A 16,264-nucleotide genomic window follows, 5' to 3' on the forward strand; every position below is an offset into this window, starting at 1 on the left:
TCGCCAGAACAAAAGCAGCTATTATCACACTACTGAGGCTCAACTCAAACTTGGCCGGCAGTTTTGGTTTGTCCTGGGAAACTTAATAAAATTAATGAACCATCCAAAAAAAAAAAAAAAAAAAAACGAAGACAAATATATATATATATATATATATATATATATATATACACACACACACACGCTCACCATTGGTTAGAATTGTGCAGTTTTATTTATTAAAAACATTTTTAGCTAACACTTTATGATAAGGGAGAATAAGTTTATGCATCAGGATGACACAATACTCATATGGAATTGATTTATTATTATAATCGCTAGGACCTATTTCTGAATACGTAATGTAGGTCACTGTTTCAAAACTCTTCAGTTACTTACCAACTTTCATCTTGGCCAACAGTAAATGTCTCATTACAAAATGAACTAAAACTACCAAAAATGCCGTACGCCTAAAATCAACCATATGTTTCATGGTCCATATTGATATTACAGTACAAAATTGTTCTTAAGTTTTCCCCCTTTGTATAAACGGTAATTAAGAGTAACACCTGTGTTCGGCTAAATCTGTTTTGATAGAATTTCATTTTTAGATTTGTAATAGATTTCAGTATTACTGTAGAAATGTAGCATAATAAATTGGCGGTTTTGGTGGTGGTTGTTTCTGAGAAAAAAATTACTTTCATAATGTGAAAGATGCAATCACTGAATGCATTTTGTGCCAAAGTTATTTTCAAATAGAAAAAAAAAAATGTTAATAGTTAAATATACTACAGTGTATTCCAAATTCATGATTACATTCATTTAAAATTCAAATTTGATAATAAAAAGAATTATACATCTATACATTAACATATAAAAGCTTACTGAAGTGTTTATTTTTTTGCAGTTTTAATAAACCACACAATCAATTGCTTCCTAAATAATTCTTAAGGAACCAGAAAGACAATTTTTTTCATATTTTAATTGTTTAAAAAATAAATTACATGGCATAACCTTAAAAGACTGACAAATCAAGTCTTCCGTGAGCACTGCCTTGTGTCAGAAGACTGTGCACAATGGAAGGTGCTCTGAAGCACAACAAAAGGCAAATACAGCATCACATTCATTCTCATCTCAAAACATTGGAAATTAAATCCTTGTGCTCTACAGCTGATATTTGTACAATGATTGACATGCATGAGGCTATGATACAGTCTAAAAACAACACTGTACAAAAAGAGGCCCAATAGAGGGGTGTCTTGGATGGATTTAAAACTTCAGCATTCCTTAAAGGCTCTAAAAAATACCTCACAAGAAATCCAGCAAAATGCGATTACGTTTTCACACTAACTGTGCTAGAAGGCAAAAATGGAAAATGCTACGGATCATCCACTGAGAGCAGTAAATCAACCGTTAAGCACATAAGCGTTTAAACATCTACTGTTGAAATTCACTTTCAGATTGTAAAACATTGTAGTGCCTCCCTCAATAATCCCTAAAAGCTAGAGAAATCCAACGCTGCATGTAATACCTGATGTTTAAACCTGAATTTCTAAGCATCTGTACTTAAGTCCGTTGCTGTTACAGTGTCAGTCAGCCTGTCGGTGTGTATACTGGTCAGGGTAAAGTATGCTGTAAACTTTGGTTAGAGTCTACATGACCAAATATCACAGAAACTACAAAAACATAAAAGCAGTGATTGTTCAAACACAGGGGAGATAAGGCACAGCAAACTGTCAGTTGGTCTTCAACTTTGTAGCTTGAGTCACCTGATCTGTTAGTGTGGCTCTTATAGAGTTCACAACAGTCTGTCGGACATTTTCTTCCATGTATTGCTCGGTGAGTGGCTTCAGCACCTGGGAAAAACAACAAAAACTTTAATTGGGCTTGAACAGGTTTTAGCCAGTAGCCAAAGTGGTTGCTAGTGTGTTCTGAGTGAATGTTTATAGGTCACAGGAGACAAATCCATAGATATGGCTTTCCCATGAATGGACTGGATATTTTTACACCTCTTTTAACCTTCATCAAAGCCTGATTGAAGTAACTTCACTTCAAACACACAAAGTTTTGAATGTTCATGTCTTTTCCAGTCATTTGCAACTATTATATGAGGATTTTTAATGAATCATTAAAGCAGTGCTTCGAAAGCACCCATCACTATTTCTCATTTCTTATTCCAAGATCTTATGGGTTTGAAATGACATGAGGGTAAATTAGTTAATAACAGTTTTCTGTTGTGGGCGAACTAACCCTTTAACCCCAAGTAAGAGCAATAGTAATACAAAAAGTTAATCAAAAAACAAATCTCAACATACTATTAAAGTCTAATAGCAAGACTAATGCGGTCTCAAAGCACTGTAGTTGAGAATATATAAATTAAGCTAAATCTTGACACTCCCATTAGGAAACAGGAAGAAAACCTGGCGTTAGAATCAAGGTTTGTTATAAAATGCACAGGTCCTGGGCCTGTTTTTTGTTTTTTTTGGGTGGGCCTTTTCTTGTCTGGACTCCATGAGTAAGATATACTACAGAGGAGTTTAATGGGCCCCCATTGTGTCAGGGCCCAGGACAATGCTGCCCTCTTTACAACTGCTATCAACAGGGAGTCAAATGACTTCCTCAGCTTTAGAAAAAGTGGGTTATGACAGGACTAGAAGTGAAAGGTTTATAGGACAGGATGAACACAAAAGTCCACAGGAAAGCAACTGAAACAACAATATTGTAGAATTGGCCCAGCCATCCAAGGAAGCGTAACTCACCTGTTCCCACAGGGCCTCTGCTATGAGGTCTATGGCCACACCCACTTCTCGATACTCTCCTGAGTATCTGACATACGCCCAGGCACACAACGACAGCAGCGCCACCCCCATCACAAGACTGGTCAGAGCCGAGATTACTGACAGCCCAATGAACCCTGCTACGGTGGAGACCATATAGGTAACAAACATGACGGCAAACAAGGTGGCTGGAGTTCTTGCTGCATAGAAAATGTTCTTGCTTTCATTGTGTTTCACGAAATTCGTGTACACTTCATCCAGCTCCGTCTCTAACTGCTGCTGGTAGCGCTGACTGAACTCCACGCCGCCCATTTTCTTCACCGCGTTAAACTGTTGCACGGAGGTTTTCTTAAACTCTTCGTGATAGCGCTGAAGGTCAACAGGGGCGATGTATGGCTTGTCACCTCCACATACCTGCGACATACACGCAACAAAAACATAAGCTCAAAATCATTTCCTAATCGCCAGATGCATGTATTCTAGAAATGATTAAACCATTACAGGCATCTCTGTATTTTGAGTTATCTAGGCCAAACCTACTATTTTAGGGCAATGGCCTCAAGTTATTTTCAGTTATATAGGCTAGCTCATCTCACGTCACGCTCCTGCTATATTTAAAGAGAAATGAGGTCCCTCTCCATCCAAGATCTATTTAGAAAATAAAGAACCTTGAAATGCAGGATGCATTTTGCTCACACCACTTGCAATTTGTCTACATGCATGTTTCTGTCAAGCAGATGCAAAATTAGCAGCTCACAGTAACTCTACCTGCTCCATGGTTCTGTTATAAGTGTCTTTCGCTCCAGCGACAGCAGTCAAGTTGTTCGCTTCAGCAGTTGCCTGAGTAAAAGAGGCACAGTTGGCACTTAACACTTTCATATAGACTACCGTGCAATAGCATTTTTTTTTGTCATTTACACTTGAATGAATTAAAAGTACAGACATGTTTTTAAAAAAAATATATAATGCTGAAATTTTTTTCTGTCTATTCAAAAGAATCATGAAAAATGTTCAGATTCCACAAAAGCTGTACAATTGTTTTCCCCACTGATAACAAATTTTTTTTCTTGAGCAACAAATATTAAAATGATTTCTGACATGTGACAGAAATCTGGAGTAATGATGCTGAATTTAAGTTTGCCATAGGAATAAAATACATTTTAGAATACATTCAAATAGAAAATATATCATAGTCATTTTAAATGTTTCATAATATTACTGTTTTTGACATTAAAGATTGAGGGCAACACACCTGCAACATGGATTTAGGATGTGGAAGCTCCTCCCCTTGATAGATGTTAATATATGCCTGAAAACAGGGGGGAAAGAACATTTGGATGTTCATAAAGCAATAAAGGGGTTGTTGACTGCAGTCTAACATGTGTTAACATTATTTTTCATATAATTTACCTTTGTTCTACACCGCTTTGTCCTTCTTATAAACGCGTTGATCATTTCCTGCTTTTATTGAGCCCCTCCCCCTCAGAAACAGGCGATGGGCTCTGATTGGTTAGCTAGCCCAGTGAGTTGTGATTGGCTAAACCACCTCTAGTGAGCGTCTAAACATCCCACCCCTCACTTCAGCAGCATGTGCTCTTTTTGTTTTGTTAACAACAGCATTATTAATATCGCTTATTTTTGAGCCCCATTGAGAAGCAGAGGATATTACTGATATTTTACTTGCACCTCTAGTTTTCTCTTCTTCTCTAAAGCAGCACAACATGGCCTCGGCCCCTTTGCTGCCTTTTCCCGGGGGCAGTGTTTATCTGGGTTTGTGATGTAACAAACCCGGGAAGTAACTCGTTTGTAGTCTCTACGAGCTGTTTTTGCTCAAACAGCAACATTACACACTAACTAAAGTTAAAAAAGTGAAATCGCAATCAATCACCCCTTAAAATTTTCTGGAAATACAATCTGATTGGATGAAACATGTTCAATGATGACACTTTAAAAAGTACACCAGTGATCTCACAACAACTCAATTCTATGTTGATGTTGCTTGACAAATGTAAACAGACCATTGCCAGGCAATATTTCTAGACATAATTATTGTTTAGTGTGATTAATAATTGACTTGATGAAAAAATAAGTTTATTGCTCTAGTAGCAATAAAGACCTGAATAATTTGCTGCACTAAATCTACAGGAACACTTGTATAGAGCCTCTTCAGTTTCAATCCTGACAATTAACACCCGACCTGATTTGTGTTTACAGCTGTCATTGCAGCTATAAAATCTGACCTTGAAATACTCCAGCAGGTCTCTGCACGTGACTTTAGCTCCACCGATCTCTTTCTCTACCAGGTTCTCTGGTGCCAGAAGTAAAGGCACTAGCTTCTGCAGCTCTTTCTTGAACTCATCATCAATGTCTGCAAAATAAAAATAATGACATGATGGGCCTACAGTTTAAACGTGCATGTGCATGTCTGTGTCTGAGAGGAAAAACTGTACCGACCTCGCAGTCTGCCATCAAAGTGAGGGTTGGTGGCCACCTTCAGACCTGGATGTGGCAGCAGAAAGCAGCCTATGCTGGAGAAACAGCTGTGAATATGTTTCCTAACGTTCTGCAGCTCTTCATGTTGATTCTGTTTCACCTATACAGAACAAATAATACAAAACTCATCCTCCGTTCAACATGCTGAATCAGTCTTTATCTGTTCTGTGCTTCATCTCACCTGTAGTCTCCGTTCCAAGAAGCGGTTCCCTCCTTTGAGCCCATATCCATGCTCATAGGGATAACACCAGTCTCTTATCAGAAACATTAGTTTCTAGAAGACAGTAAAGAAGAAAAGTTAAGGTATTCCCCTCAAATTAGAAAAACAAAAGACATGAATAAACCCTTTAAACAAAATGCCTAAATGAGCTCTTTTACTGAAAATTGTGTGTGAAAATTTATTCAGATAACAGCTCATTCGTGTTTTCAGAGAATAAAGCGTTCGATCCCTCAGTATCAACAGTATTTAATAAGTCTTTTAAGAAAAATGTATTGCTTAATCACATCAAACTTTACACTGGAGCTGTGCGATTAAAAATCACGATTTGAGCATGCCTCTTTCGAAACTGCTTTTATAGCACGATTTTCTGTGGCCCGACCTCCCGCAGTATGCTATCTGATCCAATCACAATGCAGCGCGCCTAAATGGAGCGAGAGAACAGAACAGACTGGGCATCTGCCTACGTAACTCCAGGTTCACACACTGTCTGTGATAGGGCTGTCAATTTTAGTTTGAAAATCGATTGCACAATCGATCGGACCAACCAAAAAAGTTTTGAAAATGAAAATAGGCAATCGATTTTAACCAAATATGTACACTATTAATTTTAAAAGAATATAACAATTAAAAATATAGATGTAACAAAACTCACAAACAAGCAGAAAAAGAAAATAAAGAATGCCAAAAGTGCAGTATGCCTTGCGAAAGCTACACAGAAAATACCAGCAATTTTACGCGCCTATAAGACCCATTGACGTCGAAAGCGACCTCTTATGCTGCGTTCACACCAAACGAGAATAGAGCGTCTGGTGCGAATTATTTCAATGTTAAGTCAATGCAAAGACGCGTCTGGAGGTCTCGCGGTGAGGTAGACGCGAATTCGCCTCATTCGCGCATCTAGTTACAGGAGATGCTGAGTTATGAAAAAGACCATTGCAAGCTTACAGCAACTGGCTTTTTTGATGGAAAATTGGCAGTAATACCCCCACCTTGCGCAGCTGTACCTGAGTGCTGTACCTGGGACATCAGTGCGGTTGGAGCACGTCTTCTCAACAGCTGGACATATCAATATAGTGAATAAAAAACGCTCTCATCTGGACCCCGAAAATGTTGATCAACTTGTTTTCCTGTCCAATAAATTTGTAAAGGCCCTAGCCTTTTTGAGCATTTCATTATGCCTGCCTAGTGCCGCCTAGCCTAGCTTTCATTTTTTGAACAGTTGTTTGAAATGGATTGAATCATTATTTAAAATAATCTTGGAGATTTTGTCCCCTCTGCATATATATTTTTTCGAGAATGTTGCACTCCTTTTGCTGTAGCACATGAGCATAGAGAGAGTCGTGTCAGTGCACAAGATGCAGTTCGAGAGAGAGGAGACACATTTAAAGTGCACGCACTCCGGTGAGAGAGCAGCGTGTATCCGAGCATGTGCACATTGTGTTGTGACAGAGCAAAGGAAATCTGCGTGGGAGCAGATATATTCAAACATTATTTTAATGTGCGTCTGCATTACAATAATGCGCTCTCGCTGCTTATTCTGCACCATATACACATACTGTATATCTTTTTATGTTATGCCTTTACCCCTAGACGGGCGTAACACTACACATTTCAGACAGAGTATGTGTGAACCTGTATAATGTATAACAAATATATCTCAACACCTGAGGCACCGCTACAATGAGCTCTATTACCAATGCATGGCAAAAAAAAAAAGAAGAAAAGAAAAAAATCCCTTGACACGGGATTTTATTATTATTTTTATTTTAATGGTTTAGTCCACAGTGGCGAGAAACGTTATTGTATCTGCCAGCAGCTTGACTGGACTTCTGCTTTTAAACGAATGGTTGTATAATTGCATATTTTTTTGCAAAGAAATCTCAGTTCAGGTGAATTTATGCTATTTGCATTCCATTCTGCTGTTACAAAACACTTGCCTACATTATAAGACTGATAAACTGCAACGGTTTGAGTAAAAAGTTTTGGTTGTGTTCTACTGAAGAAACAGTCACCTACCAAAGAAATATTTAATGGTACAGTACTTTTACCTTGGTAGTGGCTAATGGGGATCCAAATAAACAACTAAACAACTACATCTAGGAAGCCATGGGGGTAAGCAGATAAACCTTTATGGGTAACTATCCCTTTAATATCTGGGGTATGGGTGTAAATTTTTGTCCCAAGCACGGGTTGATTTGCAGCCATGTTGTGTACTCAGTATGAAAATTATCAGCTTTTATACCTGAAATGGTTTCTCATATATCTCCTCCATTGCAAGTCGACCATATTCTGTGAACAGCTATAAAAAAAAGAGAGACAAATGAGGTTATGATCCCATACACTATTAACACTAACTAAAAGTGCACACCAACAAAGAAAGCTGCTACCTGGAGATGCTGCAAATCATCTTCCTGGATATTCTGAGAAAGATTATAAACCTAAAACAAACAAGATTGTTAGGTTGCTTAACATACTAAAATTATTATTTAAAGTCCTGAGCATCACTAATGTGCTTTAACAAACCTGCACAGAGCTGGTCATGGTGCTCAAAGCAAAAACCGTTGCACAGTCTTTGATGGTGGACTGACTGTCAAAGGCTCCCTGAGTGTCCACCAGCAGAACAGCCACCTTCAGAAACACACAGATGAGTCTTATCACACGGTCAACATATCTTCACAGTGAGATAATTCACAATGTTTCAAGTAAACGCCCATCCACCTTCGTTCCATCTTCCTTTTCCACAACAAACACCTCATTCCAGGCCTGGATTCCTGTAGTCTCTCTCTCACAGCCTCCCCTCCAAGAGAAACCAGTCAGTGGCTCATCGTCTCCTCCCATCCATGACTCAGAAGACTATAAAGACACAGAGACAAAAGACATTGTTCTTGTGAAGGTTCTGAAATGTACTTAATAAAGCATGCAAGCTCACATCCATGTGACCTAGCTGGTTTTATACATGCAGGATGCGGCCCTCAAGTAAAGACATGTCAATGATAGGAGTCATCAGGAATTCTGATAGACTTATTTTTAACAGATATGTGAAAGCTCTCATGCCCCACATATTTATATGCATACGAGTTGCAAGAGAGAGCAGTTTCTGCGAGAATGAGTTGAGTTTAACAACACTCATTGCGTGGATTTCATTTTCACCGTATACACGTACATATCATGTCAAAGTGGTCGACCGATATATCGGCTGTTGTTTGGCATTTCTCAAATATCGGCATCAGCCAATACGTTTTTCTGCTGGGCCGATGTGTTCGAGGTAGGACTTTGATTTTGACGGCAGTGAGAAAGGCAGCGCTTAAGCACACACAGCTCACATTCTCTCTCTTGTTCACGGTCGTCGTTAATACTTCTGTCTAATATGGATAGAAGTCTTTCTAATAATCAGACAGAACTGTTAAACAAAGGAATTAATGTATACAAAGTATTATAATGATTGCTTTTATATTATTAGTAGTAGAAAGGCAAACATTATAATACTTTCTCATTTGCCGTCAGCATTAAGCAAATACACATTTATATAATTGAAACAAATCTTTGAATGGCTAATCGACATTTCATTTCACAAACCTCGCAAACTTAGTCGACTCCAGCAGTGTAGTTTGCATTTTTATCCAGCATGACCGTGTGTTCTCTGTGACGGTCGGTCGAAGAGAATTGAATGCTTTAAACTTTTATGCATTTGCCCACGGTCATATTCATGTAATTTTCAAAAATATAATTCTCAATGTACGCAAACTTGCCAGAATACTGAGTGCCCTGTTGGTTACAGTGTTTACTTCCTTTTAAAATATATTTTAACTAAAAATGTAAAATACATTTTTGCTTTCCAAGATATCGGCATCAGCTGTCTAAAAACACTTATCGGTCGATCTCTAATCATGTCTTTTACAAATTTAATGTGTGCGAATAAGGGCGGTGACACAGCGCTGTGTCTGATCATGACACAACGGATTACTATGACACACAGCAAACAATGAATGATATGTAGACCGAAAACTTAAAGAAGCGTAAATAAAAAGTGACTGCCTTTATTCTTTCTGTTTTTTTCTGAGATTTTAATATTCCTTCCTCTGTATAATGAGTGTGTTTTAGTAGCTCTGTGTATAACCTCTACATTCCTAATTTTCCAGTTTTACATGCCCATTTCTGGAGTCTTTTTCAGATCTAAGGTATGAAAAACCAGTGCTGAAACGTGAGGGGTTTCATGACACTGTAAAGTAGATTAAACATTTGAATAAAATGGGGATGTTGTATTTCTCTTTTATAAATATACACATTTTATTTTAAAAACGTAAATTATGTCCAATTATTAACTACTCATTAGATCAGTGGAAGGGTATTTGCTCTTACCTTTTTATGCATGTAACGCAGCATGAAGTCCAGCAGGAAGGACTTCCCCTTGCGAAAGGCCCCGGCGACAGACACCACAACCACATTAAGATCCTTCACATGTTCCTGCATCAGGATTTTTTCCAATGCAGCGGCATCCAACTCAAACTTATGATCATCCTCATTCGCAACCACAATTTGGATGGGTCGAGCCCCCTCAGGGACTGGGTCGTCCTCCGGCTCAAGCTCTTCTGCTACAGCACACGGTGCCACTCCATTAGTATCAGAGCTGAACTCCTCCAGTGAGCGCAACGCCTCAACGGGGCGGCACAGACGAACATCTTCCACACCGGTCATATCTGAAGGGGAAAAACAGGGTCATTTGTAAGGTATTTAACTGGCCGCAGCTATTACAAACATTTTGATAACTGCAATAAAGCCACAATAATTTTTTTTTTTTTTCTGAAACTTTCAGATTTCACTCTCTAATTTTCTATTTAGTTTAAATTGAAGAATCATAATTACTAACTGAAAAAAACTGAACCAAAACTAAAACTGCAGCTCATTACTGCGGTCACTTTCTGTTCCAGGAGTGTGGGACTCTGTTTTAACCCCATGCACTTTATTCATGAGCTGCGATAATCCTAGATCCTTTCAGCCACAGGGCTAAATTTGGTCATTTTTGTTCTCTGGTTAAGACCAATGTTACAAAACAAACACTCTCTTCCCCCTTCACTCTGGTCTCAGGCTCATGGCCAGCCGAGCAGAAGTGTCAGTGTGAGCAAACACACACCAAGGACACACTGGAGAGGGTATAGTCCAATCAAAATTGCTTCAAGCACAGGCCAATACAGATTTGTGCCACACTCGTATTGGCCAGACCGAATAATACTGAGTTTAAATATAAATTATAAATGGGCCAAAGTGGTTCTGTTCTCACACACACACACACACACACTTAGGAATCCCTGCATTACATTAACAAACATTAGTAAACATGAAAACATGACTGAAGTCTTCCAGGTTTTAAATATTTTTGTCCAGACATCCAATAGGACTATTTAATGAAGATCACTGGATATGATGAAGACATTATTTCACAGCTATGCATCAGCAGTGTTGCATAATTATTAGTCTCATGTATATAAGTGGTAGGTACATTTAGACAGAACATTTTTAAGAAAAAACGGGGGAATTAGGAAAATCAATACATTATGAACATAATATATTGCTACTGTCTGAATATGTAATCCATAAAAAGTAACAGTCATCTGATTATGAGCATTTCAATATGTAATCAATTCACAAGTGCTTAATTTCTGGAATCTGATAAGCAATCCAGATTTTGTCTTAGATTACACTCCATAATTGATATAATACATTAAAAAGTTGCATGACTACATGATGATATACAACTCACAGGAGTTTGTGTGATGTTGTTAAACTCAAAGAGTAAAGTATAGAAAGAGGAGCCAACTAAAAATACTATAATATTAAATTACAGTTTACAGTAAACTATAATTTTAAAACTAACTTCTTATGTCAGGACATAAAGTGATATAGGACAACATGGCTGCATTTGTTAGTGAATGCACTGGCTAACATGAGCAGGGATCAATGCTGAGGATTTTCTCTACTGTCCCGGGAGATGTACTGCTATGGTGTACCCCGGTCGAGCCAGTGGTTTACATTTTTACTTGCCCTGCCAACATTTTCACTGGCCTTGCCAAAAAAATAATAATAATTTGACTCCAGCTCCAAATGCAACTCACGAGACACATTCACAACAAATGTTGATTCAGTGGTAGAGTTACACTCACGAGACACTGCACTTACTCGCAATCACAAAAGTACATTATTTACTCACGCTTTAAAGCCTTGCCAGTTAAATATTTTTATGAATGTGGGTAACCAAACAGCTGCTGGTCCCCATTGATTTAATAGTAGGAAAACCAGCAACTGTATCAATATCGATATTGTAACAATATCGACAAGTACCAGTATCGATAAAATGTTAATGATACCCATCCCTAAATGAGGGTGAGCGATTAATGACCTGATTTACATTTTCAGGGTGAACCTTTCCTTGAAGGTGCTACTAACATACATAATTCTGTCATATTGTTTTTTGTTTATTCTTAAATGGGCCTTATTATGCTTTTTTCTTTTTTGTGTGTGTGTTTGCATAAAAGTCTACTTTAGAGGGAGATATTTCTTTTTTTTTTTTAATCCCTTTTCAAGAACTAAAATGAATGGCTTGTTTTGGACAACAGCATTGTTTTCCCATTTTGTGATATCACAAAGTGGCCCATTAGAACGTTTTTATGATAAATTGATGACAGTACAATAATGTCATCTACTGAAATAACTCTCAATTGATTGGGCAATACTGACGACAACTATACCAGAGCAGATGGAAATTGCTGCTTTGGCAAAGGGCGGGGCAGTACTGAATAGGGCATCAAAAATCATTTTAGATTAATTTTCGATTTTTAAGACATAACTGTTCATTGAATAGGAGGGCTGCTATAACAAAAGAAAAACATCACTGCAGGCTTCAACCCGGCTGCATTTATGATTAAGGCAATTCAAAAATCTCCAAGATTATTTTAAATAATGATTCAATCCATTTCAAACAACTGTAAAAAAAAAAATAAAAAAATAAATAAATTTTTTTTTTTATGAAACGTAACCGACACTGAGGCTAGGCGGCAATAGGCAGGCATAATAAAATGCACAAAAAGGCTAGTGCCATTACAAATTTACTGGACAGGAAAACAAGTCGATCAACATTTTCGGGGTCCCGAGCAGTTTTTTTTCTATTCACTATATGTCCAGCTGTCGAGAAGACACGCTCCGACCGCACTGATGTCCCAGGGACACTCAAGTACAGCTGCGCAAGGTGGGGGTATTACTGCCAATTTTCCATCACAAAAGCCGGTCGCTGTCAGCTTGCAACAGCCTTTTCATAACTCAGAATTTCCTGTAACTAGATGCGCGAATGAGGCGAATTCGCGTCTACCACGCCGTGAGACCTCCAGATGTGCGTGAAACGCGTCTGTTCATTGAATCATTCGCGCCAGACGCTCTATTCTCGTTTGGTGTGAACGCAACGCAGCATAAGAGGTCTTATAGGCGCGTAAAATTGCTGGTAGTTTCTGTCTAGCTTTCGCAAGGCATACTGCACTTTCGGAATTCTTTATTTTCTTTTTCTGCTTGTTTGTGAGTTTAGTTACACTATATTTTTTATAGTTTAATTATTTTAAAATTAATACTGCACATATTTGGTTAAAATCGATTCCCTATTTTCGTGTTCAAAACTTTGTTTTGTCCGATCGATTGTGCAATTGATTTTCAAACTAAAAGTGATCTGTTCGCTAATCACAGCACGCTGGGACAGCTAACCAATCCCAACACACTAGGACAGCTAACCAATTACAGCACATTTCGTCTTTCGGAAGGCAGGCCTTCATCAAACCCGAAAATAATTGCTAGTGATGGGGTGAAAAGTATTGCAATAATGTAAATGATGTGAAAAATAATGTGTTTTCAAACCACAAAACAGGAGAGCATGTTCTAGTACACGCCCAAAACAAAATCAAGAGTTTGTAAAAGAGCATAATATGAACCTTTTTAAGAATTCCAATGTCAAAATGTTGCCATTTTTAAAAACGAATAGGAATAGAAAAATGTTTATAATAGATTTATGTATAATATAAATTGTATGATTAGAAATGTGTAAATATGTGTAAATATATATATATGATGTATATAAATATACACACTCACACACACATACATTATATATATTTATATATACACACACAAACACATTTACATTTATTCATTTAGCAGATAGTATGCACATTTATATATATTAGACACGAACATCTACCACAATAACCACTTGCTTAAATCTTATCAGTTCATAAACTGACTAATATAATTGCAGAGATAAAAGATAACTTTATATAAACTCCCTGTGAACTTAGACATCACCACATGTTGATTTACTGGACGGAACAGCCTAGCCCTAAGTAAAAGTAAATTTACATGGCAAATTACTCTGGTGAGTTCTGAGACTAAACACACAGGCGTCCAGGACATCCACCACCCAAAAGCTCAAGAGAGCATACACGAAGCACAACTCATTTGATGTGAATGTAGATAAAGTGTCATTAGTTTGCAGCAGCGCGCGAGATCTTTGAAAACCCGACCGCGCGCGGAGTCGTCAATCACAGAGCAGCTGGCGAATTCAGTGAAATACTGTTACTGCTATTTAATGTAACGTTAACTTACCAAAAATGTTCAACTCACAAACAGCATTGGAATTGGATTTTACTGCATAACGCACACTGAACGACCATGAAAAAAATGAGACAATAAGAAAGCCTGGCTCCAAAGTTTGCAAGGTCGTAAATCAAGCCATCTAATAATAGCAAGCATAAAAAATGTTAAACACTCACCGTGAACACTGCCGTTTAACATTAAACGCACTGAGTGTGTAACTTATATCACACATAAACCGTTATGGCGTCAGTGACAGGTAACGTATCGGAACTCTCACGAGGCTTTTAACGCCAGAGACGCAAGTCAACAACAGCTAAATGTCTCAAACTCAAACTCTGTTTCAGCTCTCACTGCTCCAGGAGATCTACTTTCTGCCGTGAACCGATTTACACTGGCTCGAGTTTGACCGTGAACAGATATAACACAAGCTCAAGTACCGCGTTTAACTTTTAACCGGTCGTTACAACACATACGAACGCAAACTAACAGACAGACACCCGTAAAACTAAATGAGTTTGTGAAGAACGGCTGTCCAATCACACACGATATGAAACGAGGTTGTCACCTTCAGCAAAGTTGTGGTATTTACGCTTCGTCGCTGAGAAATGCCGATTCCTCGGTCCGCTGTCTTCCGCCATCTTGGTTCTGTTCAAACTTTGCTGTGACGTCACACAGCCCCAGTTTCCCTCATACTGAGCCACATATCAGCGATGTTTGTCAATGTTGATAACAAAACAAAAAAGAACTACAGTTCGTACAAAAAAAACAAACATATAAACCAAAAACTAGGTATACGTAAGAAGGAATATTCTGCACTTTATGTCACTCTTCAAAAAACTTTAGAGTGAACTTAGCACTATGCACTATGCAGTACAGTAGGCTAAAGCCATTACTAGAATCTGATTATAAATGTTCTACATCATAGTCATGTATTAAACCGCGTCAACTGTGCCTACTTCAATAGGAAATCTGCAAAAAAAAAAAAGAAAAAAAAAAAAAAAGCCTACAGTAATTGTTAGCCAAATTTGTGTTTTAAAAGACTAATATTCCAACATTTACAAAGCAAGCTAGTTTAATTCAGATGGTCAGATTTCTTGCAGTGAAGAACAGAATGCTCTTTGGGTCGTTTTGGAGAAAGCTGTCTTTATGTGTGGAGTTCACAAAAACAAACAAACAAAAAAAAAAACATTTATAGTGATCTTAGATTTATGCCATAATGCAATTTTTCCTAGAGAAACTAAACTATATGAAACAAAAAAGGGTGTGAAGATTTAAAGGAGCGACTCTCAGAGGCACAGCATATCTAGGACTGGTCTATTTTTAGACTGACACATTTAAAATCCATCTGCATGTTACCCATTTTATAACTCTCGGGTCAGAATGCCACAAAATAATTCTTAATAAATGACTAATGCATAGAAATTCACGAGAATATGAACTAACAAAGCTGTCAGCAAATGAATAATAAATATATATTTATTTATTTATATATGAATAAAATAGCAATTGTATTGCAATAATTAATAATTATTAATAACATTTTATTATTGTATTGTAGTTATATTATAATGTATCATAATTAGTATTCCAGATCAATAGCCGATATTATTAGATCTTCAGTCTTAAGTCCTGATTCCAACAAATATTGCTTTATTTTGTACTATCACTGTTGCAATCTAGACAAGTTCTATAAGACAACAGATAATTTATTGTGGAATTAATTTTGCGATGAACATTTTTTGTTTTGCAATATCTATTTTTACATTTACATTTACATTTAGTCATTTAGCAGACACTTTTATCCAAAGCGACTTACAAATGAGGACAATGGAAGCAATCAAAAACAACAAAAGAGCAATGATATATATAAGTGCTATAACAAGTACACAGTCTTAAACGCAGTACACATAGCAAGGGCTTTTAAATAATATAATAAATAAAAAGAAAAAAGAATAGAGCAAGCTAGTGTTATAAGTCTTTTTTATAATTGTATAATAAATGAAAAGAAAATAGAATACAAAAAGATCAAAAAAATTATAGAATAGAATAGTGTAGAAAAGTGAGTGCAACAGTTAGAGGGTCAAATAAAGATGGACGAATTTTTAATTTTGTTTTGTTCATGTGCAATGTGCTACATTTGATTAAAGATTTAAGCAATGTATTTTAA

The 16,264-nt window shown here is 37.2% G+C and overlaps 1 protein-coding gene across 2 annotated transcripts; it reads right to left on the reverse strand.

Moving 5' to 3' along the window:
- Positions 1–941: 941 nt before the first annotated feature.
- On the reverse strand, positions 942–14,789 carry atl2 (atlastin GTPase 2). 2 transcript variants are annotated; one of them, XM_052571764.1, is made up of 13 exons: positions 14,663–14,789; positions 9,829–10,166; positions 8,188–8,322; positions 7,993–8,097; positions 7,857–7,907; positions 7,712–7,768; positions 5,431–5,523; positions 5,211–5,349; positions 4,997–5,124; positions 4,009–4,065; positions 3,525–3,596; positions 2,739–3,170; positions 942–1,835 (listed from the first exon to the last, which is right to left on the reverse strand). In XM_052571764.1, the coding sequence occupies exons 1-13, from the start codon at positions 14,733–14,735 to the stop codon at positions 1,716–1,718; spliced, it is 1,800 nt and encodes a 599-aa protein (XP_052427724.1). In that variant the 5' UTR covers positions 14,736–14,789; the 3' UTR covers positions 942–1,715. The 2 variants fall into 2 exon arrangements, with proteins under 2 accessions (XP_052427724.1, XP_052427725.1); XM_052571765.1 differs by lacking the exon at positions 14,663–14,789 and adding an exon at positions 14,274–14,615.
- Positions 14,790–16,264: the final 1,475 nt, after the last annotated feature.

Source organism: Carassius gibelio, chromosome B13 (genome assembly GCF_023724105.1).
Source record: "Carassius gibelio isolate Cgi1373 ecotype wild population from Czech Republic chromosome B13, carGib1.2-hapl.c, whole genome shotgun sequence".
Lineage (NCBI taxonomy): Eukaryota > Metazoa > Chordata > Actinopteri > Cypriniformes > Cyprinidae > Carassius > Carassius gibelio.